Source organism: Littorina saxatilis, linkage group LG11 (assembly GCF_037325665.1).
Source record: "Littorina saxatilis isolate snail1 linkage group LG11, US_GU_Lsax_2.0, whole genome shotgun sequence".
Lineage (NCBI taxonomy): Eukaryota > Metazoa > Mollusca > Gastropoda > Littorinimorpha > Littorinidae > Littorina > Littorina saxatilis.
The window spans coordinates 24,947,540-24,975,039 of NC_090255.1; the positions used below are offsets into that span (position 1 = coordinate 24,947,540).

The window sequence follows — 27,500 nt, forward strand, 5'->3', positions numbered from 1 at the left end:
AAACACTAATAAGTCGGGAACCTTTAGCCTTGTTCGAGAAGCAGTGACAGACAAAAACAGCTAAAACCACACGTTCCTGCAACATTCCAGAAATCTCGGTCGTGCCGATTTTCTAAGGTTAATCTGATTTGGACCACTTCGGCCAGATAATGGAATTAAGTTAAGCCTGTTTTCTGGCCAGTGGTATTTACTTAGCATGCCACTCTTCTTTCGACCCCCTCCTGCATACTCCCTGTTCTTTCCAACTAAAAATCAACAACTAGATCAAATTGCAAGACATTCTGAGAGCATCAGCCTGTGTGTGTGTGTGTGTGTGTGTGTGTGTGTGTGTGTGTGTGTGTGTGTGTGTGTGTGTGTATGTGCGTGTGAGTGTGTGTGTGTATGTGTGCGTGCGTATGTATGTGTGTGTGTGTGTGTGTGTGTGTGTGTGTGTGTGTGTATGTGTGTGCGTACGTCCGTGCGTGCATGCGTGCGGGCGCGTATGTGCGTTTGTGTCGTGTGTGTGTGCTCATCCTTCCCCCTGCAACTCCTCCCTTTTTATACCCCTCTACAGTTGACACTAAGTGGGACACGCAGACACAATGATAGGCATCAAGAGTGTCTGCAAACAAAGTCATATTGAAGACAAGAAATTCCTCCGAGGTAGGAAAAACACCCCCGTCCTTACCATTCTCACTGCCACCAACTGAGAAGGTTATTTCCCTTTGACCATGAATATGTCCCTCTATAAGTCCTTGTAGAATCTTAATCCACCAATAACTCCCTAACCGTGTGTTTGACTGGTCCCAACTTTTGTAAGGACCGTCTCAGGAATGTATAGAACCTGTTCACCAAGTTTGGTGACGATCGGTCCGTTCATTCTTGAGATCCATATGCGAACACAAACACACAAACAAACAAACACATCGACCGAATCCTATACACACCCCTATACCGGGGGTGTAATAAAGCACGTGTATAGGAACCTGCACATCTGTAAAATAGCTCTGCTGTAAATGCTTGGTCAGTTAGCCGTGCATTATCCAATCTAAATGTTGTTCAGTTAGCAGAGATCTTGATTGTTGTGTCAGTGGAGGCATGATTAAAATCAGGGTCACAGTCAGCCGTGCATTATCCAGTCTACACCTAGTTAGTTAGCAGAGATCTTGATTGTTGTTCAAATGTATGACGGGCGCAGTGGCGTGATGGTACGACGTCGGCCTCCCAATCGGGAGGTCGTGAGTTCGAATCCCGGTCGCTGCCGCCTGGTGGGTTAAGAGTGGAGATTTTTCCGATCTCCCAGGTCAACTTATGTGCAGACCTGCTAGTGACTTAACCCCCTTCGTGGGTACACGCAAGCACAAGACCAAGTGCGCACGGAAAAGATCCTGTTATCCATGTCAGAGTTCGGTTGGTTATAGAAACACGAAAATACCCAGCATGCCTCCCCAGAAATCGGCGTTTGCTGCCTGAATGGCGGGGTAAAAACGGTCAAACACGTAACATTCCACTAATGCTAAAAACATGAGTGAACGTGGGAGTCTAAGCCAATCAAGAAAAGAAGAAGAAGAAGAAGAAGAAGAAGAAGAAGAAGAAGAAGAAGAAGAAGAAGAAGAAGAAGAAGAAGAAGAAGAAGAAGAAGAAGAAGAAGAAGAAGAAGAAGAAGTTCAAGTGTCTGCAAACTCTTTTTATTATTATCGAAAGTTTTTTGCGGATGCTTCGTCTTATCTATCTTGAAGATTTTTGTTTTGTTTTGTATAAGCCTCATTTTGTGGAGATGCGTAATACGGTTATATTTTATTGCGATACAATATGAAACATTCTTTTTTCGGATGAAACCTTAGGAGACCTCTCTTCGTAGGGATGAGGTCTAATGTTCTGGTATTACTCGTGTTATGAGACCTCTCTTCGCCGGCGCATTGTACGCGATTGACGCAACACGAAGGAAGGGAGATAAACGCACAAAACACTGGAGAAGATAAGGAAGAGTTACTGGGAATGGATGTACAGAAAAACCAAAATCGGTTGATCGAGCGCTGCTCGCTGAGAGCACGTGTTGAAAATTTTCATTGACCAGATTGTGTCCGGGGTCTACCTGAATATGCCCACCAAATTTGAAGCAGATCCATCAAGAACTTTGGCCGTGCATCGCGAAGTGACACAGACAGACAGACAGACAGACAGACAGACAGACAGACAGACAGACACACACACACACACACACACACACACACACACACACACACACACACACACACACACACACACACAAGCCGTATATAGATATAGATATGTACACGCGTATCTATGTAATTATTGTTGTATTTTTGTATTTATGTATTTATGTATTTTTTTATATATTTTTTTAAATTGATTTATTTATCCGTGTTTATTACTTTATTATCACATAATCATCGCTGGATAAAAACCAATCAACAGGTCTCTTTCTTCAAGTAAAAGGCTAGCAGCAACAAGACTCGCGCTACCCAATATGTGCGTGTTTGGGTGTAATTAGCCTCGCGCAATTCTGGGAAAATGAACGGGGTCTGTTCTTCTTCTTCAGCGTTCCAGAATTTTCTGGTTACGTGTGAGCTCGTTTGCCCATTTGGGTTCCCCAAATTATACTCTGAGAGCATAGTCAGCTTCACTCCGCTTTCGTTGAGTAGGCATGCTGGGTATTTTCGTGTTTCCATAACCCACCGAACTCCGACATGGATTACAGGGTCTTTTCCGTGCGCACTTGGTCTTGTGCTTGCGTGTACACACGAAGGGGGTTAAGTCACTAAGCAGGTCTGCACATAAGTTGACCTGGGAGATCGGACAAATCTCCACTCTTAACCCACCAGGCGGCAGCGACCGGGATTCGAACTCACGACCTCCCGATTAAGAGGCCGACGTCTTACCACCACGCCACTGCGCCCGTCGAAAACGGGGTCTCTAACAAGCCACGGCCGTGATACGAGGGTGTAAGATGGATGCTGTCTCGGATATATAGTCATCACATAATGTGTAGGCCTATCCTTGTCCCTGCGTGGATTCGATGCTGTCTCGGATATATAGTCATCACATAGTGTGTAGGCCTACCCTTGTCCCTGCGTGGATTCGATGCTGTCTCGGATATATAGTCATCACATAATGTGTACCTTTGTCCCTGCGTGGATTCGATGTTGTCTCGGATATATAGTCATCACATAATGTGTACCTTTGTCCCTGCGTGGATTCGATGTTGTCTCGGATATATAGTCATCACATAATGTGTACCTTTGTCCCTGCGTGGATTCGATGTTGTCTCGGATATATAGTCATCACATAATGTGTACCCTTGTCCCTGCGTGGATTCGATGCTGTCTCGGATATATAGTCATCACATAATGTGTAGGCCTATCCTTGTCCCTGCGTGGATTCGAACCCGTGATCTGAGGATCACAAGTCCAGTGCTCTACCCATTGAGCTACCGGCACGGTTGGCCTAGTGGTAAGGCGTCCGCCCCGTGATCGGGAGGTCGTGGGTTCGAACCCCGGCCGGGTCATACCTAAGACTTTAAAATGGGCAATCTAGTGGCTGCTCCACCTGGCGTCTGGCATTATGGGGTTAGTGCTAGGACTGGTTGGTCCGGTGTCAGAATAATGTGACTGGGTGAGACATGAAGCCAGTGCTGCGACTTCTGTCTTGTGTGTGGCGCACGTTATATGTCAAAGCAGCACCGCCCTGATATGGCTCTTCGTTAAGCAAACAAACAAACAAAAACAAAACAAACAAACCCATTGAGCTTGTAGATCCGCAATGCCAGACTCACAAAGAGAAAGAAATCTGCTTGAATTGTGTGCAGGGACAACAGACCATAATAGGAGCAGCAACCTACCCTGTTCCTTATCGATTATTCTCCCGCCTATTTTAAGAAGTTTGTGTCACGTGTCTGCATCGTGTACAGGGAAAGTTTCGGCAAGAACGTTCTTCGACACGTGCATATGAAATAGATCCCGTCCCCCTTTAATTTCAATTATAAGAGGTTTTCAAACATACCCCCCCTCTCTCTCTCTCTCTCTCTCTCTCTCTCTCTCTCTCTCTCTGCCCCATTCACTCCCTCTCTCTCTCTCTCTCTCTCTCTCTCTCTCCCCCTCTCTCTCTATCCCCCGTCTCTCTCTCTCTGTCTCTCTCTCTCTCTCGCGCACACACACACACACGCACATACACACACACACACACACTCACACACAATACATTCTCTTTCTTTTTCTCTCTCTTCGATTATTGTGTAACCACCATCGACCCTGAAGCCAAACAAACATGTTTTATTTCTCAAAACGAGGCTTCAGAGCAAGTGCAAAAGCCATATACCACACACCGGAGCCCCCGTGCATTGATTGTGTATAAATCACTTTTTGTAAGGAACGAATGATGGAGTGGGCGATTTGGGTCTGTGCAATCTCTGACCTGGGCATTACCGCATGATAGTTTTGCGAGAGTTGGGGCAAAAGCTTGTTACGTCGCAAAGAAGGATCGCATCTTAGCAATAGTTAAAGATAACAATAAACCTTTTTTTTTCTTTTTTTTTTAATACGCAAGGTATTCGTAACGTTACATCATGTGTTGCTGTGCGCATAATAATATGCAAGGGTTGTGGAACTTATTCCAGGAACAAATAGCAAAACCTCGATGTTTGTATTCCCAACCCTGTAAATCAACTTAATACAATGCAACAGTCACTGTCGAGATACGCTTGAACCGTTCGCAGGTCCCCGGACTGAGAAACGCCCTAGAACCGGTGTAACACACAACAATTACTCCCACGAGATTTTTACTCCGGAGTAAACATTTCGTACGAAAATGTTACTCCCGGCCTTTAGGAAAAAAGACACTCCCCCATAACAAGAGAAAATTACTCCCCAAGACAGGTGTGTTCCGAGTAAACATTTTGTACAAAAACGTTACTCTCCGGACGAATACATAACGAATAAATTACTCCACCCTAACACGAGCAATTTACTTTTTACGCCAGGTGTACGCAACTTTTACTCCCTTGTCCCCTGTTAGTCCTGGTGGTTGGAAGGGGTGGAGGGAGGGTAGCGCGACATTCGTTTGCGCGAAATCACATATTGGCATCATCCCTTCGCCCGCATACTGTTTTCGCGTACGAGATTTTTACTGGAAGTAAAATATTTGGGGAGTCAAAATATCGTAGAGAGAGTACTTTTTTCGTGTCTTGGGAGTTCTTTTCTCGTACGACAGGTGTACTCGGAGTAAACATTTCGTACGACATTTTTACTCCGGAGTCCATTTTTCGTGGAGTAAAAATTTCGTGTTACAACGGTTTCATAGGCCAGAAACACAGATGGTCAACTGCAGTTGAACTAATTAAGTGCACTAATCCGACGAAAATGGGTTTATCGACAAAGATATCAGATTTCCGACTGCGCCTCTTTGCACGGGGAGTTTGCCCGATTACAGAGCTGCCCTCTCCCAGCACTGTGTTGGGACAGCCGCAGTCGGGCGACGAAGTGGTGGTCCGACTGTAAGCGTGACCACCGCAATTCCATGAAACTGGCTCCTGGATCTTACAGCATCCTATACGCGCGGACCTGCCAACCCTTGTAAATCGCTTTTTTTTTCAGAATAGAAAATGGTGCAGCATTTTCTAAAATATATTCCTACATCCGCAAGAATAGAGAGTTTAATACAGTTTCATTGGACATACAATGCCCATCAGAGAGTATCTGCAGTGCTACTTTTCAGTGTAGACGATGTTATATTACCCATGTTGTGACCGCTACACGGAGTGGGAAGCAAAAACCAGTACCAGGCTGTCACGATTTAGTGACATGGATCGAGAAAGTGTCACTCTGTGGGGTGCCTTCTCTTGGTCAATTGCGATAGAAAGCGCCTGTGCTTTCTGTCAACGGCTGGGTTTTAGCTGACCGAGCAAAGCGAACACGGGAATTTCGTGTCGCACGGATTTCACGTGGGTGATTTTTGCTGTCGGGGCAAGACTGGGATAGCTGAACTTGGAATGTGACAAGGTGAGTCACGTGATTTTGTCCAGGTTGTCTGTTTGAGACATATTAATGACACACTCGAAACTCGGCAGCGAGAGAGAAGAGTCGGTGTCAGAATTATCCTACACGTTTGATGGTTTTCAACACGTATAGATACTTTACTGTATATCAACGTGCCATGCTACTTTCTAGTGGGGCTTGATAGGAACTACAAGGACAGACCACCTTCTCACTGTTTTACATGCTGGCTGACAGTCGGGGCGTCAAGGTTTCTCCGCTGTGCGTTTTCACCGCATAAGGATTCAGCGAGAGAAGAGGATGACGGTATTTCTGTTGACGAACAGAAGTCATTCGAAAGGAAGCGGTTTCGCTTAAAAGAGAGATACCTACATAAGGCTGTTAAGGTAATAAATCATTATTTAACGCTTTTGACGAGTCTGTGTTTGTGGAATGAAATACTCTCTGTTGTTCTTTCCAGGTAGCGCATAATTGGCTCTTTGTGACGCTAAAATACTAATCTGTATATGGTTTTTGCAGATATGGAGAGAAGGAAGGAAAATAGCTGATTTGTTGTTGTAAAAGTCCGTTTGTGCAGGCCCACGTGCTCGATGAGATATGTCAGGGTGACATGTTTAAAGGTGGGGTAGCATGACATGTTTAGTGCACCGAGGCTTTTTGTTGCAGCCTTCTTCTGTTGCTGCCTACGTATTCCACTACGTGCTACGCCGGGATGCTGTATAACCAGGTCGTCCGCGGCATTGTTGTAACCGGCTAACCTGCTGTATTGGTGATTTGCTGTCGCTGTCGCCGTCCTGCCCATCTACGCGTCTTCTACATCTTTCTGGTAGACTACGGGGAGGACCTTCAGCGACTGAGTGAGGCGCCTGATGTCTCCACTGTTCCCTGCTTCGTTGCCACGCTAACCGGCACTACATTCAACGGAGCAGTTGTGGAGACTACAGACTAATTACGGGCCGCCCACTCAGTGGCAAAAAGCTAAGTTGCACCATGTCTTTTGCACCCTTACCACCAAGTCATCTGTGCTATTAATGATTATACTCGAGTGGTGACGACGTGGGGTGTGTGACACCTGCATATAACCAGCACTTTAAGGCAGACAGCTATATTTTCTTAACTATACACGGGATCAGCGTGTTATTATTATTTTCTGTACTTTAACTGGCATTTTTGTCAGTGACCACTTGTTTTACGTTTAGAACGTAAAAAGAACATCTTTTGGAGTGAAGTCTCGAGGGAGGTGGCGTGCTATTACATAAACAGGCGTCTGAAACTTATACTTTTGTTGATTCTATCTATTTGTATGACTGCGAGAGGGGATCGTGGTGTGGTTAGTTAGAAGTAATTAACCGTTCATAATCACCTTATTGTGATATTGAAACGTGACACAGGCCGACTCACAACTAAGAGGGAACTGTTGCATGCTTGTGATCATTTGTTTAAGCATAACAATCTTTAGCTTGGCGTAACAATTGCTCTTCAAACGTAGCATATTACGCTGAATGCGTAGCATTTGTCAGCTCTGTATGCGTTATTGTTCTCAAGCGTATTCCTTAGGGGCAGATTATACCTGCGCAAAGTCAGCGGCACAGACGACGCACTGCCGATTATCCCAGCCCGCTACACGTTGAATGAAAAGAAAACAGGCCAAGTACTCGTCATAATCCCTATCGCAGCATCAATAATATGCAGTGCGTCGGCTGTGCCGCTGACTCTGCGCAGGTATATTCTGCCCATTACGTAGTCGTTGTCACTGACACTCAGCATCAACATGTTACTGTCTCGTGTCTTTAAACAAGAAGAGACTATGATGCACGTGCGTGTTGTCAGACCTGCTACTCTCGTGCGGGGGCGGGCTTGGCCGTAACAAGTTTCAACGGTCATCTTTGGTGATTTATGGTCAAGGAACAAGCTGGGCGTTCTCGTTACTACCCCCTCACAATCTCCCCCCGCAACACACACACGCCACATTTTCACCCCCGTGGTTATAGCAGTCTGAGTGATAACGATGCACGCATCAGTATCGACGATTTTCCAATTATTGTTGTTGCCTCGGCGAAAAGGGGTAAGGGAGTCGACATTTATTTGAAAACGGACCTTTCCATGTGTAAAATTAACAGAATTGCTTTATCGCCTGTCTGTTTCACAATTTCACGAACTTCCTGGTTGCTGAGTTTTGCAATACGGCCTTTGCTGTATGGAAGAAAAGTGATAAGAAAGATGTGAAGAAAAGTTGTCCTGCTGATTCAGGACGAAATAGTAGGCTCCAGAGAACATCCAAGGAAGCTCGTCTGTCTTGTAACGGTAAAAGACTTGGCAGAACAGCCTCTCTCTCTCTCTCTCTCTCTCTCTCTCTCTCTCTCTCTCTCTCTCTCTCTCTCTCTCTCTCTCTCTCTCTCTCTCTCTCTCCCTCTCTCCTCTCCTCTCCTCTCCTCTCTCTCTCTCTCTGTCTCACTCTCTGTCTCTCTGTCTCTGTCTCTGTCACTCTCTCTCTCTCTCTCTCTCTCTCTCTCTCTCTCTCTCTCTCTCTCTCTGATTCTTTGAATTAATTTATCCTCAAGTTGGATCAAGAAGAAACAAGTCGCGTAAGGCGAAAATACAATATTTAGTCAAGTAGCTGTCGAACTCACAGAATGAAACTGAACGCAACGCAACGCAGCAAGACCGTATATAGCATCGTCACTCCACCGCACGTGGCAAAGGCAGTGCCCGTGGAATTGACAAGAAGAGCGGGGTATTCGTTGCGCTGAGAAGGATAGCACGCTTTTCTAATTCTGTACCTCTCTTCGTTTTAACTTTCTGAGCGTGTTTTTAATCCAAACATATCATATCTATATGTTTTTGGAATCAGGAACCGACAAGAAATAAGATGAAAGTGTTTTTAAATTGATTTCGAAAAAAAAAATTTGATAATAATTTTTATATATTTAATTTTCAGAGCTTGTTTTTAATCCGAATATAACATATTTATATGTTTTTGGAATCAGCAAATGATGGAGATTAAGATAAACGTAAATTGGGATCGTTTTATAAATTTTTATTTTTTTTTACAATTTTCAGATTTTTAATGACCAAAGTCATTAATTAATTTTTAAGCCACCAAGCTGAAATGCAATACCGAAGTCCGGGCTTCGTCGAAGATTACTTGACAAATTTCAACCAATTTGGTTGAAAAATGAGGGCGTGACAGTGCCGCCTCAACTTTCACGAAAAGCCGGATATGACGTCATCAAAGACATTTATCCAAAAAATGAAAAAAAAACGTTCGGGGATTTCATACCCAGGAACTCTCATGTCAAATTTCATAAAGATCGGTCCAGTAGTTTAGTCTGAATCGCTCTACACACACACACACACACACACACGCACAGACAGACACACACACATACACCACGACCCTCGTCTCGATTCCCCCTCGATGTTAAAATATTTAGTCAAAACTTGACTAAATATAAAAAAGAAAACCGAACCCATATGGTGCCTCGAGTGCATTCATTGGCTCAGCAATAAATCGTTTAAACCAATGGGAACCACCCGTGCATGTTCGCACATGCGCAAGGCATTACTTTTCGTCATAATATCCGGAAAAACACAGCAGACGTTGAGAGAGGATTCAGTGCACAGAACTTGGTGTGTACGGCTCGAAGAAACCGATTGTGTGTCAAAACCCAGGACATGATCCTGAAAGCAAAACTTGAGGGACCCGCAGAACGGTCAGATGCCTACCTGAAAAACATTGTCGACAGATGGGCAGTGAAAAAAAACCGACAACTGTTCAAATAACTTTGAAATGTGATTCAATCCTTTGAGTATCTAGTCATGACAGTCGCGGAAGGTGGAAGAATTTAAACTGAAAAATCTTTTTAAATGCGGTTTTACGAGTCGTGTTTTTGTCCTATTGAAATTGCAATCTCAGGACACTGTGTCCTATTGATTTTCAGTCTTCAGGACAATTGTCCTAAAGGCTGCTTGAAAAATGTACATCACTGCACAACAAACAGAAAGACCTCCCCCCCCCCCCCCCAACAAAAAATAAATAAAAAAAACTGTTTACGGTATCCCGACCGACCCTATTTTTTTGCGCGACCCTAGACTTTTTTTGGGCATTTGGGGAAAAAAATAAATAAAAAAAAGTCTGTCTTTTGGCAAAATAACTTAAAAATATGTTTTTTTGGAAAGAAAAAAAATCCCGACCTACCGACCCTATTTTTTTGCCTATGTTACCGTAAACAGACTTTTTTTTGTTGCCTAACGACCGAAAGGGCAAACAAAGGAAGAAAGAGTGAATAAAAGAAACAAAGAAAGAAAGAAAGACAATACAAACCAAAGAAAACAAACAAAGACAACACACACAAAATCCAAGAAAAACAAGAAATTCCTCCGAGGTAGGAAAAACACCCCCGTCAAAGGGAAATAACCTTCTCAGTTGGTGGCAGTGAGAATGGTTATTTCCCTTTGACCATTAATATGTCCCTCTATAAGTCCTTGTATAATTTTAATCCACCAATAACTCCCTAACCGTGTGTTTGACTGGTCCCAATTTTTGTACGGACCGTCTCAGGAATGTATAGAACCTGTTCACCAAGTTTGGTGACGATCGGTCCGTTCATTCTTGAGATCTATATGCGAACACAAACACACAAACACATCGACCGAATCCTATACACACCCCTATACCGGGGGTGTAATAACAATCTCCACTCACCGATAGTGGTTATGACCGTGAGAGCAAAGTAGAAGGCCCCGGCGAACTTCCACTGGGTGCCAGCCTTGTAGGGCACGAGCTTCACCACGTTCTTCCGCATCATCTCCAGGTCCTCGGAGGAGATGTTGTATTTCTCCTGAATCTGCCTCTCCTTCTCCGTCAGCGTGCGGTTGTTCTCAATCTCAAACTCCGACTCCAGAGCGTCAAAGACGGCTGCTCCGACCAGTAGGTAGGTGAAACAACACACGATGAGGGACAGAGTCCGCACGTTTTGCTTATCCATACTATTTATCATCCAAGACTGATTTGTTCACAGTCTCTCTCTCCCTCCCTCTATAACTGTTTTTTTCGTGTGACGGTTTACGGTAGTCCTTTTTGTTTTACTGTCTCCAACTTCAGTTATGTCTTAGTTTTAGCAGGGCCAGATTGTAAGACTAGGCGTCAGCCTAAAATCTCCATCCTTGAGTAATAAAGTTCGTTCGTTCGTTTGTTCGTTCGTTCGTTCGTTCCATCCACTGTCTTTGCCTTCTGTTGCTGTGGATAGGCCAGTCTAGACAATGAAACTCTCACCTGAACTTCTTTAGTAGTGCAGAGAATAAAGACCCAGAGAGAAAAGAATAGGTCTACTCTTTTCTTCTTTTAGCGTCGAGCTGTTTTCCACAACTCGGAGGGGAGTTCAAGCAAGATGAGGGAAAGCTTTTAAGGTAAAGATTTCATAGCGACATCAGAACGGTATGAATTGAAAAGACTTTGTTGACTGTTAGGGAAATAAAGAGGGTCCATCCAGATGGGTTAAGTTTGCGTTGATCTGACTGATTATGCTTGATGTTTAAATAGTTCTTCGCGTATATCCATGAGAATTCAACTCAATACATGGCGTCACATCCGACAGAAATTCCTGTCTTTCACGAAAAGACACACCGATACACCACACAGTCATCATGGAAGAACACACACTTGTTTTCTTAAACTTTCCACTTCCAGCACATTTTTTGCACTATGAACCTACATCCTCAGCTACAGAAGTCAAGTCATACTCATAGATTCCGCACTCCATACAGGATTCACAAGTTATGCTGCGATCTTGTCTCTAAAGTAACTCTGCCAGGTTATCTTTTCACCAACACTGCTCTCCACCAGAAGTCAATTAATACTCAGGAAATCTACACTTCATACATAATCCACACAGTGTGCTGCGATATTGTCCCTTGACTTGTTCTGTAAGGTTTTGAAACAAACCGTAACTGTCTCGCGTTGTAATAAGCTCATACTTGCACTGACCGCCTACATTTCGCGCTGCAAGCCAATAATTGATTACTCAAGGAGTGTGCAAATCATGCTGCGATATCGTCCTTGAATTAAGCCTGTCAGATTGTCACGAACACACATGTAACTAACTCACGATCTCGCGATCAGCACATATTGTCGGTCGTGAATCATTGATTTTCATACTTCGCTAAAAAGTTACATGTTAAAGCTTACACGTTGCTGCATCTGTACAAAATCCACATGCATGATGGGGACATCACTACCCGGATGTCTCTACACGTTTCATTAAGCTGGGAAATCTCCTTAACTCGCCCAGCAGTCCTGGATCCTCTTTGGCTCAAACGGGATGGTCAGTAATGTCGAGATCGGATTGGTCACTCAGACGGACATACGAAGCCTTGTCAAGGACGGCTAACGTGTGGACGGCTAACGTGTATACATATGTGTTTATTAGTGTCCACTATCTCTGCTCATGAATCCTCTCTGTCCAATCGGCTTTACGCCATTCTATTTTTGGCACATGGGCTTGTTGCATTAGGTCAAAAATCCTTATATACCACGGCTGTACATCACTGGCAACACAACTTTAACATGCATACAGTACACGGAATGCAATTTTGTTCACACCTTGAAACACACAAAAAAGTATCAGCACAGAAGAGATATCCTCGTTCGCGATAAAAACTCGTATTTCATGATTTACAGTCTGATTTGCGTTGATCCTTGATCACTTTTAGTAGATGAGAGCTGTTTCGTTCTGTTGAACCAGGTTCCTCTTCAGCAGACGAGAAATGCTTGGTTCTGGTTTATCCAGTATCCATTGTCTACCACCTGCAAAAATCATGCAAGTTCACAACCTTGAATGCCAGAGAGGGAGAACAAGAGAGTCAGTCAATTGTCGTGATCAAAAGAAGACGCGAGGACGTTCTGTCATTGCCCCGTGTACCAGCAGTCGACACACGAAGTGAGAAGGCTTTGTTCTGTCTTGTCTCAGAGGCTGATATCAATCATACTTTTTTCTCTTCAAACAAACTATCCAAGGAACTTGACAAAGCAGCATCCCCATGTGAGCTGCCTAATGCACTTCACTTGCTTTTTCCCCGTCAACGGCACTTTGGGTGCATGTGGTCGTTAATGTTTTAGGGAAATGCATGTTGTAGAGTATTCTCAAAGAAAGACAGAAGACTGACCAGTTTTATTTTCCATTCCTTTGGGAAGCAAAGGTCAACTTAGAGTTCTTTTCAATGTGCTCTTGTTCTCACACTTTTTGACAATGTATGACATTACGAAGGTTTCCAGCACAAAAAGGTGAATATGCAGAACAGAATGCCATCAAACAAAAATGTTTAGCAAGTTATAGTTCTTGTGGGATTTGCCTTTTTCTTAGCCGACTTTTGAAGCATCCACCGGCACACGATCCAATGCAATTATTTTTCTTGGCACGTGCGTCACTACAGCATCGAGTTTCTTGAAGACATGTACACCTACGGCGCAAATATTTTCTGAAAGAAGTTGGTCAAAAAAAGTCGTTGCACATAATTTAACACAATGGTAGCAAATAAGAATGTTTCTAGGCAATATGTTTGTGTTCGACAATCAAATACGCCCGTTTGAAGGTTGCTCGGGAAAGAGGGATTGTATTTAAACACACCAGAGAAATTGTTATATAAAAATTGACGAAATGCACAGGAACAAAAAAATCAAACACAAACAGAACACATGCAGGATCTTCTAGAATGTAGGCCTATGTCTAAGCAGTTTACAATTTCAGAGCCTGCACTCGTGTCGAATCCAATCAAATACGCTGTGGTGAAGGTCAACTGCAACAGAAGGATGCGCAAGAAAATAAGCTTATTTTCAGATCGAATCCTCTCTCAGTGAAAAACGCTGAGGGGAACTCAGACAGCACAGAAAATCCAAAAATTCCTCAGGAATATAATGTCATCATCAATCAGCATAACATTTCATCGTTTGCTTTCTTGTGTAGAAACCCGTGAATTACATAAGCATAAATGTGTAAACACAAATAAAACCGTTGTTGATTTATGTCTATACAGGCAGCAGATCATGTTTTTCTTGTATGAAAATATCCAGCAGTCGTAGAGGTTATAGCGAAGCCTTTACTAACAAGGTTCAATCACTACACATAGCAATCTTAGCAAGCTTTACAAGATGTTGCAGTGGTCAGGGAATGCACAGTCAGGATCCACTGTGTGCACGTGCGCCTCGAGGCATTTGGACACCCTTGGCCTATCTTTCTCTCTCGCTCTCTCCAGATGGACCCATTACTCCAGGATCTGTTCCCTCAAGGAACAAATTAGTCCAGAAATCACGTCCTCTGTGCACAGACACACATCTTCAGTGTAACTTGTTAAGTGTTAGGCTTTTCCTGAAGAATGGGAAATCGATTTGCAGAATCACTTTCCCAAACTAGCTTGTGGGGACAAGAGAATTCCGCCTTGAATGAAAAGAAAGAGAGAAGAATTCAATATTGCACATTGCCTCCTTTTTGTCGAGCGAAAAATTCTTCCATAAGTGTTCAGCACAAAAGATGTAATTCAATTTAGCATTTGAATGGAGGCACACTGACAACCGTTGTAATCAAACTGAAGCGATGAAGTGAATCAGACCAAGACCAAGTTTTACAGAGATAAATGCCACAAGGAGTATCCTCACGTTCGTGTCAAAGACAGTTCAGACGATGCAGTCGAAGTTTTCAACCTCTGGTGTCCAATTCTTCTAAGCTCACTTTAAGCCGCAAGTCATTGAAACCAAGCAGTATATTCTCACTTTCTCGCTACAAAAGCAAGTCATTCAATTTCCTACAGCATATTCGTTCTTGCTTGCGAGAACAGAAGCGGGTCTTTTAAACTTCAAGCGGCAGATTCTGGCTTGCAAAAATCAGTCTTCTGAAACTCAAGCTGGATGGACTTTCTTGCAAACAAAGGTCCAGTCCATCTGACGCAGAATGTTTTTTCTTACTCACTCAAAAATGTGATCAGGTAGCGTATTCTGCCTTGCTCGCTGCAATTTGTTTCGATCTCAATCAGGATACTCTTCCCTGGTACACCAGCAAATCCTAAGGCGGTATAATCTTCCGCGCTTACCAAAGTAAAAGCCTAATACATTTTAAGCACGAGCTTATTTTTATGTCAGCACTTGCTAGAAAAGTCTGTTCAACCTAAGCAGCATATTCTTGTCTGTTCCCTGGCGGAAGAAAAAAAAAAGAATTAAAAAAAAAGAAGAAAGGAAGCTTCTCTCGCAAGACCTCGGATGAAAAAAACCACCCACACACACTCAGAACCCAATTCCTTTCCACCTCAAACAGCAAATTCTTCCTCACTCGCCAGGAAATAAAGACACTCTGTCCACAAAAGGCTCTCCTTGCACATGGGAAGCTCGTAGCGAGAATCTCCAATGCATGTGTCATCAAGCTAATGGAGCGTGGCTGCACTGGTCAGAAGTGGCGGGCATTCCAGCCTAGCAGCAAACGCATGCCACCATCGATAACTTGTAGCTATTGTCCGTCGTTAAACAAAAGGGTCAGCTCTGGCTGTGGTGGTCGCAGACTGGTCTCTGCACTGATAACGTGACCACAGTCAACGCATGTTTAAGCGTCCATGGCAATGCTGGTAGCAGAGATTGTTCTGAGAGATACGAAGCACGATGATGGTAGTAGTGGGTTGGATGATTACTGTGGCGTATCGTTGTGGCGTTTTGCCTATCGCTGGTTGGATAGTTAAGTTTGGTATTTCAAAGCAACATTGTTACTGTTGACATTGTTTGAGGTCAAACTGTTTCCACTCAGGATTGTAATGCTTTAAAGGCGGATGATTTGTCTTTCATTGCAAACGTTCATTCCACAGTTTCGTGTTGCTTGCATCTGGTTAAAGTGTTGCCATTTATTCTTCACGGTACTCTTATCCTATACGTTACAGATGTGTTCATTGCTTAAACTTTATTCGATCCTTTCAAACCCAGAAACCCTATTGCAAATATTCTGTCCTCCGTGATGTAACATGTGCAATGCCTTGATCAACACAGAAAGACGTTGAAAACGGTTGCGGGTAGTCCAGTTTGACAGATTCTCTTGGGTTCAGTATTGCTGTCCGGTGGGCATGTCTTAAAAAGGACGTGTACATGTACCACAGATACTCCTAGGATCATGATATATAACTCGAGATTCAAAACTATCCCTCCAATCCCAAAATAATGACGTTTTCACTCAAAACATAATCTCCAATCTGAGCTGATTGGGAAAATATAATCTAAACAGCAGACGAAGATTTAGCAATCCCACAGTAGGTAATGTTTACACATCAAACAGAAGTCTGCCATAATTCAGTGGGACTGTTCAGGGCAAATATCCTGCAACAATTCCAGCGCTGTTGAAGGGTTGAAAAAAGTAGGCTTGAAGACATCGATATAATGCTGTCAGCAGGGTAGTTAGCGAAGGGAAGGGGGAATACACATACACGCGTGCAACCCGTATATTTTCCTTCACGTTGAGTTATATGTGATCAGATCTGCACTACAGGACGATCTGAGAAGTTCTCTGCGGTAGTCGTACGAGCGTAAAGAGGAATATGCACATACACGTACAGCGCGTATATATTTCACTTTAATCTGAGTTCCCTATACGTAGAACTGCTACGGAGGGAGCAAGGAGGGTCGGTGCGCTAGTCGTAGGAGTGTATGGACGTATTTTCGTCTGAAATCGATTAGTGAGAGATTGCCACAGCTCAAGGTAAATGTCAGATGAGATTGCTGAGCGCTTTAAGTGCAAACATCGCTCAACACAAGAGTTACACCCAAAAAATGGTGAGTGCTACATTTAACTTTCACAAAGTGTGCCCACCTGTTTCCTGTTTACCAGAATCAGAGACAGGATATATGTCGTAGCATCCTTCGCTGTTTGCACAACACTGCCTCGGGCAAAGCAAACGAAAGTTTTGTAATTGCGGACAACGGTCAAGTCCTACACATGAACAAGTGTGTGGGTAGAATGTTCAGAGAAGACACGATAGACCCTCATTCAGTACATGAGGCACGAACAAAAATGCTCTCCTCTTTACAAATCCCAGCCAAAATATCCCCATGTGGATGTTGATGTTGTTGATGTTGTTGTTTTAGTGCTGATGTTTTTGCTGTTGTCCTTTTCTTTGCTGCTTGTGCTGTTGTTGAAACTGTCTTGAAAAATCTTAGTTCAAGAAATGTTTGCACGTGAAGACTTCCACCAATATAGTACACACTCGAAACTTTCAAAACACAAGGCTTTGGCTCACATGATATGACAACAACACAGACACAACATATTTCCTGTGTCAGCGTGCAGTCTAGTTTACATCAAAGAATTGCTTCATTAACTTAGCTGTACTAACATTCCACGGTAACAGCAGTATAAGTGATAATATGCACAGGCATTCGATATTCCGTCGCACACAAAACGAAAGCTGTTGATGATTTGTAATTGTTTGGCTCTTGTCAGACTTATGAATACGTAAAGCTTTGTTGTTGTTGTTTTTGTTGTTGTGTTTGTTGTTGTCATCACTCTGTTACGTAATGTGTACAAGGCATGAGTCATAAAAAATGCGATATGCCTTCACAATGATTTCGTCAATCTCTTCCTCGTAATCATCACCTTTTCCTGTGCACATTCATCGCTGACATCAACGCTTTTGATTCTCAAATTTGGACGACGTTTATCTCTCTGTTTGCGTTTAGCGAACAAGTTGTGCTGACGTCACAACGTTTTGCTGACAAACGTTGATGACGTCATCAAACTTCAGCGTCTGAACGATGTCGGCTGCTGCCTTAAGTAGCAGGAAGCGAGACTACTACATCAATGGCCTTATGCTGGAAACAGTAGTAGTCTGTGCGCGGGCGAATACCTGCATTGACAACCTGCTGAGGGATGTCTTGACCTGAAACAGACAGATAATCAAATGTTTCACAGACATATGCAAATAATATACTCTCACAGCCAAAAATTGCTGACAAAAATAACCATTAGTAACTTTGATCAGTTGGAACTTGCTTTGATAAAGCTATCGCATAATAACAAAGGAAACAAAATCAAACCTGAGAGCAAAAATCAGTGTGACCAGCCACATTTACTCTGCAATAAGGGTTATATCGACCAACAATTTGTCTAAGCGACAATTCACGGAAATGAAAAAAACATTTCAAAAAAATCTAGTGCAAAACTGAAATCTCACAGCGAGCGCTAATGGTGATCGAACAACTGTAACTAAAACATCATTTGCATCTGATTGCATTGAATGAAGTGACCCGAGATCTTCTTCTTTTTCTTCTTCTTCTTCTGCGTTCGTGAGCTGTAACTCCTTTGTACATTTGTGTTTTGCACGAGTGGGCTTTTATGTCTATGACCTCAGCGCAACAGCTGCATGCGACACCATACACTATATTGAACCATCATTACAGAAGCCATCCACATTATACCAGGAGCAAATTGCTGTTAACTGTCGTCCTTGTTGCCGAAGCTCCAATCCCGATGATCTCTCACTCTCAACCTTGACCGTTTGACACCATCACCCTATTCACGGTGTTCTGAATATTTGCGCAGTAATTCCCATCGCACGCTTCACTGTCTCTGATCTGCCCAGATTGTATCATGCTGTTGTGGTGTCTGTGTGTGTGTGTAGGGGGGGGGGGCAGTGTGTGTGTGTGTGTGTGTGTGTGTGTGTGTGTGTGTGTGTGAGCGCGATTGTGCGAGTATGTGTGCGTATGCGTGTGTGCGTGTATGCCTGACTGACTGACTGACTATTAGGGTTTAACGTCCTCTTCCAGACCAACTGGTCTATATTGGGACAGGTATTGGTAATACGTTGAAGATATTGTGTGATACTTTGATTCGAACAAGCCCGCTGTGGCTGTCTTCTTCGACACACCAGCATTGGGTTTGTCTCGTCAAAGTATCGAAGTACGATCATGATAATCGGAGACGAGAGATGATGAATGCGTGTCTTCGTGTTTTCCAAGCCCTGATACTTTCGCTGTGAACGTGGGATTTTTTCGTGCGCATGTGTGCACACGGGGGTGTTCGGACACCGAAGAGAGTCTGCACAAAGTTGACTCCGAGAAATAAATCTCTCGCCGAACGTGGGAATCGAACCCACGCTGATAGCGACCAACTGGCTACAGAGCCAGCGCGCTACCAACTGAGCTACGTCCCCGCCCCCGTGTATGCCTGCATGCGTGCGTGGGTGTACGCATGTGATTCCATTGAAAAAAATCTTGTAAACCATAGTTCAATATGAATGATACAGATATGTCAAGTCGCGTACGGCGAAATTACTACATTTAGTCAAGCTGTGGAACTCACAGAATGAAACTGAACGTAGTCCGCCGCTAGTGCAAAAGGCAGTGAAAGTGACGAGCCTGTTTGGCGTGGTAGCGGTTGCGCTGTGCTTCATTGCACGCTATACTGTACCTCTCTTCGTTTTAACTTTCTGAGCGTGTTTTAATCCAAACATATCATATCTATATGTTTTTGGAATCAGGAACCGACAAGGAATAAGATGTTTTTAAAATAAATTGATTTCGAAAATTTAATTTTGATCATAATTTTTATTATTTTTATTTTCAGAGCTTAATTTTAATCCAAATATAACATATTTATATGTTTTTGGAATCAGGAAATGATGAAGAATAAGATGAACGTAAATTTGGATCGTTTTATAAAAATGTTTTTTTTTTACAATTTTCAGATTTTTAATGACCAAAGTCATTAATTGATTTTTAAGCCACCAAGCTGAAATGCAATACCGAAGTCCGGCCTTCGTCAAAGATTGCTTGGCCAAAATTTCAATCAATTTAATTGAAAAATGAGGGTGTGACAGTGCCGCCTCAACTTTTACAAAAAGCCGGATATGACGTCATCAAAGACATTTATCGAAAAAAAAAATAATGTCCGGGGATATCATTCCCAGAAACTCTCATGTAAAATTTCATAAAGATCGGTCCAGTAGTTTAGTCTGAATCGCTCTACACACACACACGCACAGACAGACAGACAGACAGACAGACAGACACACACACACACACACACACACACACACACACACACACACACACATACACACACACACACACACTACGACCCTCGTCTCGATTCCCCCTCTACGTTAAAACATTTAGTCAAAACTTGACTAAATGTAAAAACTGCCTTCGTTGGCTCCTCAGACGGACTATGCCTGTAAGCTACCGCATCGTTCTGCAAAAATGAATGTAATTTACACAGCCGCTGCAGACTGAATGCAAATTTTCATACGACTAAGTGCCAAAAGGTGCTCACAGAACAGAAGACGACTTTGTTTTACAATAAAAATGTTTCTAAAAACGTGTGTCTGCTGAAAATTGGTGTGTGTGTGGATGAATGTGCGAAGAGATAGTGGACATAATTTCGTGTGTCTGACTTGAACGGTGTTGAAGTTATCTTTGTTTAAAGTCAAAAATAACGCCAAAACCGGCCATCTGAAAAAGGACATCGTGATACCTCGTGTTTTGAATATGCCACAGAAAAATAACAAGAAGCACAAATGAATTGCATTTAGTTTGATTGAATGCCTGAAACATCGCTTTACAGACGAGACCAAACGTCAAATCTAAATCTCGAGAGAATTTTTTTTTTCCGATAACCGAATTTTAAGGTGTCGCACGCAAGATGTGTCGTCATCACGGCATACATTTTTCAATCGCAGATATTTACTAAATTTCTTTTTCAAAAACTCTGGAATTGATGTCGACACGTCAAGCGATAACGGTGTATCAAACTGCTGTCTTTCAAGTAATCCAGCAAAGACTGCAGAACTTTTGAACAGCATTTTTGAAAACGATTTGAAAATTTCGTCATATCTTGCGTGCGACAAAATGTTCGGTAATTAACGGTTATATTCTTTTAAAAACAAAATTTACATGTACAAAGATCTACTTCATCTACGGAACCACGTGACACATTCTGTGTTCAAAATTTGTGGAGAAATCACGAACCACGAATGCGCTATCAAGTGTTGAAATAATGTCGTCAACATCTTTTCAGATCTTGCGTGCGACACCATCTTGCGTTCAACATAAAATGTCACTACCTTATCGAGTTTAATGGGTAAAACTAACTATTTGTTGTCTTAGTTTAATCTTCTTAATTAAAAGCGTAATAAAACCGAACTTCCAAGATGAATTTTAATTGAGATTAGCGAAAGAGCGGGCACGCAAGTCGACCTTAAAGTAAAAGAATGATAACACGAGCGTTTGTCGTGTTGTCTTGCGTGCAACACATTGTCCAAAAAGGAAAATGTATATTTTTCTCAGACGTTTTTTAAGTTGAAACCTTGAAACTTCACACACATTTGGGGTTTAATCACCCCCATGCATGGTAAAAGTCTTGTTGACCCTTGTCAGATTTCAAGGTCACGGCTGGGTCACATGTGGTTCAGAAAACGGATGAAACATATTTTTTCAGAGATTTTTGAAGCTAGAATCTTCAAACTTCAAACAACGCTTTTGCTTAATGATTGTTCAACATGGAGAATTCAAGGTTGATCCTTGAGAAATGTGAAGGTCATAGCAGGGTCTCGTGTGGGTAAAAAAAAAAAGGAAATTGTATTGAACTTCAATTTATATAAAACCAAAGTCTGGTTGATCTGTTTTAAGATTTAAGGTCAAATCTGTTATTTAAGGTCAAATCAAATAGAAATTTGTTGATGCTTAAATCTTTGAAACTTCCAACAGGTTTGAGGTTTGACAACTTCTGGACTTTGAAATCTGGTATGGTTGATCCTGGTAATATTAATTGGTCAAAACATCAAGATCAACAATTATAAAATAAGCACTTTCACCAATGTCAAGTGAGCAATAGCAGCAAACGTGAGTCTTATAAAGATTATCACTTTTTGTGTGACCTCAACTTGACCCCTCTGAATGCTCTCAATCATGGAAATTGACCACACTTTGATTATAACCAAACAACATCAAAACTTTGGAATGTGTGAAGTTTCAAAGATTTTGCTTAAAAGGCGTTCGTGAAAATGACAATTGTATGTGTCTGACTTCAATGCGACCCCGCTGCGACCTTGACGTTTGATTTTATCAACCAGACTTTCATCATGTGTGAATGACTTCAAACACTATAAAACTAGTTGAAGAAATTGACAATTTTTCAAAGTTTAAGCCAGATGGCACTGCTGTGACCTTGAAATTTGACAAACATTAACCAGGCGGTCACCTTTTTTAGAAAATATCCTTTAAGGATCTTTAACCTTACTGTGACCTTGGAATTTGATGAGGTTTAATTTAACTTGCGTAGTGTGCCAAGTTTCAAGGCCCTAGCTTCAAAAACATATGAGAAAACCTCATTGAAAAATGTATATGTTTGACCTCAACGCGACCCTGCTGTGACCTTGACTTTTTCAACCAGACTTTAATCGTGTGTGAACATTATACACTAGAACTGTGTGTATTTTCAAAGCTCGTGCTATAAACGCGCTGAATAAATTGAAAATATTCCACATTTGGACCAGATGTGACCCCGCTGTGACCTTGAACTTTGACAAAGATTAACCAGCAGGTCACTTTTAATGAGGTTTTATAAAAATGCTGAAAGTATGTGAAGTATGTAAAGTCTAACTGATCTAGTATTACAGCGCACACTTCTTTATAGTTAATATGTAGCTCCTTTGCTGCCTGCATGTCTTTTTCAAAGATGGTGTACTGCCAGTCACCTTGCCAAAAGGCACCCGCTGCAATATTACATGCATCTACATGAACATGCTGTTTTGCATTGTGAAAATAATATACTGTGCCGTTAAATACATGCATAAAAGAAAGCCACCATTGTACATCCTTATGAAATTCGCCAGATAGTTTCGCTTTGTGTCGCTGCTGCTGAAGGGGTTTAATCGTGTCCAGTATCCGCCGCAGAAAGAATTTTCCTCCTCTGACAGCCTGACAGGCCCAATTAAGGGACCCCGCTATGCTTTGTAGCTGAGTTTTTGTCGCGCGCTTCTTTCCTCGGATCTGGAGGAGTCGCTGCCGCAGTTGCTGCAACTTGTCACTTCCAAGTGACAGGGTGTTGTTTCGCGTGTCGATGTCGACACCGAGAAACGTGATACGTTGGGTAGGCCCCACCACCTTCTTCCAGCTAATGTTGAAACCCAGTTCCCTCAACAATCTAATTAAAGATAGTAACATGTCATTGCACTCTTGTCTGGTAGCTGCTACCAGAAGAAAATCATCAATATACGCTAACACACCTGGTATGCCTTTCCGTGCCATGCATCTGCGAATAGCTTGCGACAGGCGATGGAAGTGTGACGGCCCTACATTGCTGCCAAAAGGCAGCCGACTGTCAAAGAGATAAGTAGGTTTCTTTTCACCTGTGAAATGCCATTTCAGCCCAGTCATACAATAATCGTCCGGACTGATGCATACTGACCGATAGGCGGACTGCAAGTCTACTTTTGCACACCAATACCCTGTCTTCGCTAGGGCGCACGCGTCAGATACGGTTTGAAATTTAGCTGACTCAGGTATAGAATAGTCGTTCATTGCCCTACCTGTGGGTTTGCTAGCGTCATGGATCAACCTGATGCTGCCATCATTCTTGGGAATCGCAGCGATAGCGCTTACCACAGTTGGTTTTCTACTAGCTACAATGTAATAACCTTTTTCTATCTGATCTAATAGCTCTTTTTCCACAGCTTTATGGTGTTCGTTCGATGACCTATGGTTTGTTTGCTCTACGTCTAGTACGCCTGCCCTACTCTCTTCTGTTACACGGAAACCGTTTCTTATGCCATCTAATAAAAAGGTTTTGTCGTGATCGCCTTCTAGCACCTTGTGCCACATTTGAGATTTAGCATTAATGGAATCACTATTTCCGAGAAATTCGCACTTATTGGAATCTAGCTGAGGGAACGGGCTGTTGAAGGTGGGGCCTACCGTTTTGTCGGCAATTCGCTGCGCTGTGTCCTAGGCTGGGGAGGTGGTAGCTGTCACTTTGTGGTCCTTGCCGGGGTGGCCCATGCCGCAGGTGTCGCAGACGTGGAGGAATCTGCAGCGGGACCCATAGGGACAGTCGCCTTTGTTGGTATACAATAAGCACACTTCCTTCCCGTTGGGTCCCGCTGGTCGCCGGGAACCGCCGCTGGCCGTCGTAGCCTTGCCGCCCTTGTTGTCTTGGACGCCATGCTGGAGCCGGTCCCGCAGGATCACCGTGGACAGGTGGGGGTTGGGGGTTCCCCACTTGAATACGCAGGACGACTGGCGCCTTCTGTACTTATCGTCGTACAGAAGCACCGACTGCCACAAGTATCTGGCCCCCAGCTCGCCTATCATCTCTGTGTACTGGAGGTAGGCGGTCGAGTCAAACCCGGGCTTCTCAGCAATCAACCTCGCCATGATGCGTGCGTTTGCCACAATCCAGTGGCAGGGGGAGACTTTGTCAAGTTTTGGTCTCTGGTTGAGTTTTAGGATGACACCTCCCCCGAGTGTCACCTCTTCCTCGGCCGCCATCGATCCCGGCACAAAATCCAGAATGGAAAGATAAGAGGTCTCACCTGTTGGCTGCAGTGACAAGCCGCCTAACAGTCCCTGGAGTGGTTCCACGCTTTTTCCCTCAGTCACCCGCTGGGATAGTGGCCCTCCCCCGCTTCGCTTTTGCAGAGCCGCCACTGCTACTCTCAGCGCTACGTAGTGGCCACGCTTGAGACCCAGGCCTTCCAAATCCTGGGCAGTCACATTACTCAGCACATTGAGGGTGTTCAACTCCTCATCCTGGAGAACTGTAACCACCACGCTCCAAAATCGAAGTCCATATTGTAGTAAGAAATAGTTGGCATATGCCCGCTGCGCCGCGCTGGTAAGGACTGACAACAATGTGTTGCTCTCCCGTTCTTATAGACCCCCGCTGATGCATCACACGTGCAAGCCCCCCGGCAACATGGACACTGCGGCTGGGCTCTTCTCCTTGACTTTTACAAGTCCTCGTCTCCCCTCTCTTTCTAATTACGGGCCTAAGTGTTGATATCCTGCTTTACTACCCTCTCTTCCCTACCTGCTAACACTGATCCCTTTAGGTCTACCTCAAGTATCTAACATCCTCCTCCTCCACCCGCGGCTAATCTGTCTCGTTTAAATAGAGTTTATCTGACGCTGTCCGCTCTATCTAAACTCACACTTAATCGTGTGTGAACATTATACACTAGAACTGTGTGTATTTTCAAAGCTCGTGCTATAAACGCGCTGAATAAATTGAAAATATTCCACATTTGGACCAGATGTGACCCCGCTGTGACCTTGAACTTTGACAAAGATTAACCAGCAGGTCACTTTTAATGAGGTTTTATAAAAATGCTGAAAGTATGTGAAGTATGTAAAGTCTAACTGATCTAGTATTAAAACATGTAAGACGTGACAACGACAATTTTCCAGTTTGCAAAGGAAATTTAACCTCGCTGTGACCTTGAAATTCAATGTTGTTTAATGTGATGTGCACCATACCTGGAGGTCATTATACTTTGGTTGTGTGCCAAGTTTCAAAGCCCTAGCTTTAAAAACGTGCGAGATAACCTTAATGCTATGACTCAGTGCCGTTTTGAATGATATAACGAACAAAATTATCGTTATTTGTAAAATCATTTGGGTAAATTTATCTTTTATTTTTGTAATTGGGTTCCAGCATCTGTTGTCTTAACAAAAATCACAATATCAGTCGTGTTTGTCAACTTTTATTTTTTAGCCCCTTTGTCCGCTTTTCGTGCGCACCTTTTGGCACTTAGTCATATTCCAGTATGTAAATGTCAGTAATAAAATTGTATTATGGAATTTATTGTTATTCAAAAACGATCCACATTCAGCTGTACGGCAGCTTCCCTCGGGCTCAGAAGTTCCACATCATGATCAAGTTATGAGGTTCGTAGAAATCGCCGCTTATCGATTCCCATTGAACTTCACGACTATATATGTTTCCTCCTGTCCTGGACCTTGCTCGTGCGCGAAAATACATTTCAGAAAAGCACAGACGCACACATGCCCGCATATACTGACGCACACACGACCACACACATACTCGTGTGTGCGCACGCACGCACGCAGACCCACAAACACACACGCTAGCACGCACGCACATACACATACTCTCTCTCTCTCTTTCTCTCTCTCTCTTTCTCTCTCTCTCTCTATCTCTCTCACACACACACACACACACACACACAGTGCACACACACACACACACATACACACACATACACACACACACACACACATACACACACGCACACACACATACACATTCTTCTAACTTTCGGATCTTGAATCTCATTGGCAACGTCCTTTATCCTCATCCCCCATCCCCCTTCACCAACCTATAATACGTACCCCTTCAGTTCACCGACCACGATCACCCCGAACCGACCACCGTCAACAATCTTCCACCAATTGGACATAGGGTGACAACACTCACGCGGCAGAGAAACTGATAAGGCCTAAAAAAAAAATAGGTGTGGTTACGGTAACCCGACCTACCCTATTTTTAGGGGCCGATCCAATAACTTTTTATTACATTTGTCAAAAAAAAAAAATTTAAAAAAAAACCGAGTGCAAAAAACGCAATGAAAGCGAAAGCGCCCGAGTCGCACACTTATTTCCCTGTCAAGTAGGTTTAATTTGTACACATTAGAAAAAAAAGTTTAAAAAAAAAAAGTGATTGCCTACCTACCTACCCTATTTTTATTTGGCTATGTTACCGTAACCACACCTCTTTTTTTTGGGCCTAAACAGGCACTGAGTAAGCAGAAGAACGTAGAGGGTCATTGGAAATTCGCATCAGCTCGCCAGACTGATTGGCAGCTAATGGTCTCATTAGACTCATTAGACTACACTCCTCGCCTTGGGTGGTCGATCATTACTCCTATCTTGTCGCTGTTCCCTACGGCTTGGTTCCAACAGTGGAAATTAGCCGGTAGGACTATCGGGAATCTGTCCAAAATGTGTCATCCCTGAACTGTCATTGTTACCTATTTAAACCAACCACACACCATCCCGTGAATCCCCTCAACCACATCTAAAGCGATCTTTAAACTTCAAAGAATCCCCCTCCCCACCCCACCCCCACCCCCACCCCTTCCCAACCCCACTCTTTCATATGGTGTCGTGCGTTTTCAAGACACTGGACTTTGGAATTTTCGATTTGCGTCCAAACAACCGAATGCAATATTCACTTCCAGTGCAAGGATTTTGATTATTTGCTAGGCGATTTGTTCTGCCATTAATATAATGCAGGTGGCTGATCACACCTAAACACGCACACTACGAGTTAGCGCGACTTTATTGCTACTAGGTTTCCGCTTGGCCCGTGGGAGGAAGCTAACGGGTCAACTCGATCTTGGTTTAAGCGTGTTTTATTCGTCTTCTTTGATATACGTTTCAAACAATAACAACATTATGAACGTTAACAAGCAGACTGCACATGGACACGTTCTAAAAATGATAATCAATACACATTCCGATAACAAAACATA

At 43.2% G+C, this 27,500-nt stretch overlaps 1 protein-coding gene and 1 long non-coding RNA gene across 2 annotated transcripts in view; one reads left to right on the forward strand and one right to left on the reverse strand.

The window, feature by feature from the left end:
* Window positions 1-13,591, reverse strand: part of LOC138980100 (two pore potassium channel protein sup-9-like) — a 44,051-nt gene extending 30,460 nt beyond the window's left edge. The window contains exon 1 of the mRNA XM_070352907.1: window positions 10,696-13,591. Within this exon, the coding sequence (XP_070209008.1) occupies window positions 10,696-10,990 (295 nt within the window). The 5' untranslated portion in view covers window positions 10,991-13,591. The remainder of the gene's footprint in view (window positions 1-10,695) is intronic.
* LOC138980145 (uncharacterized) overlaps window positions 1-27,500 on the forward strand; it is a 431,218-nt gene that overhangs the window by 241,362 nt on the left and 162,356 nt on the right. The window lies entirely within an intron of this gene.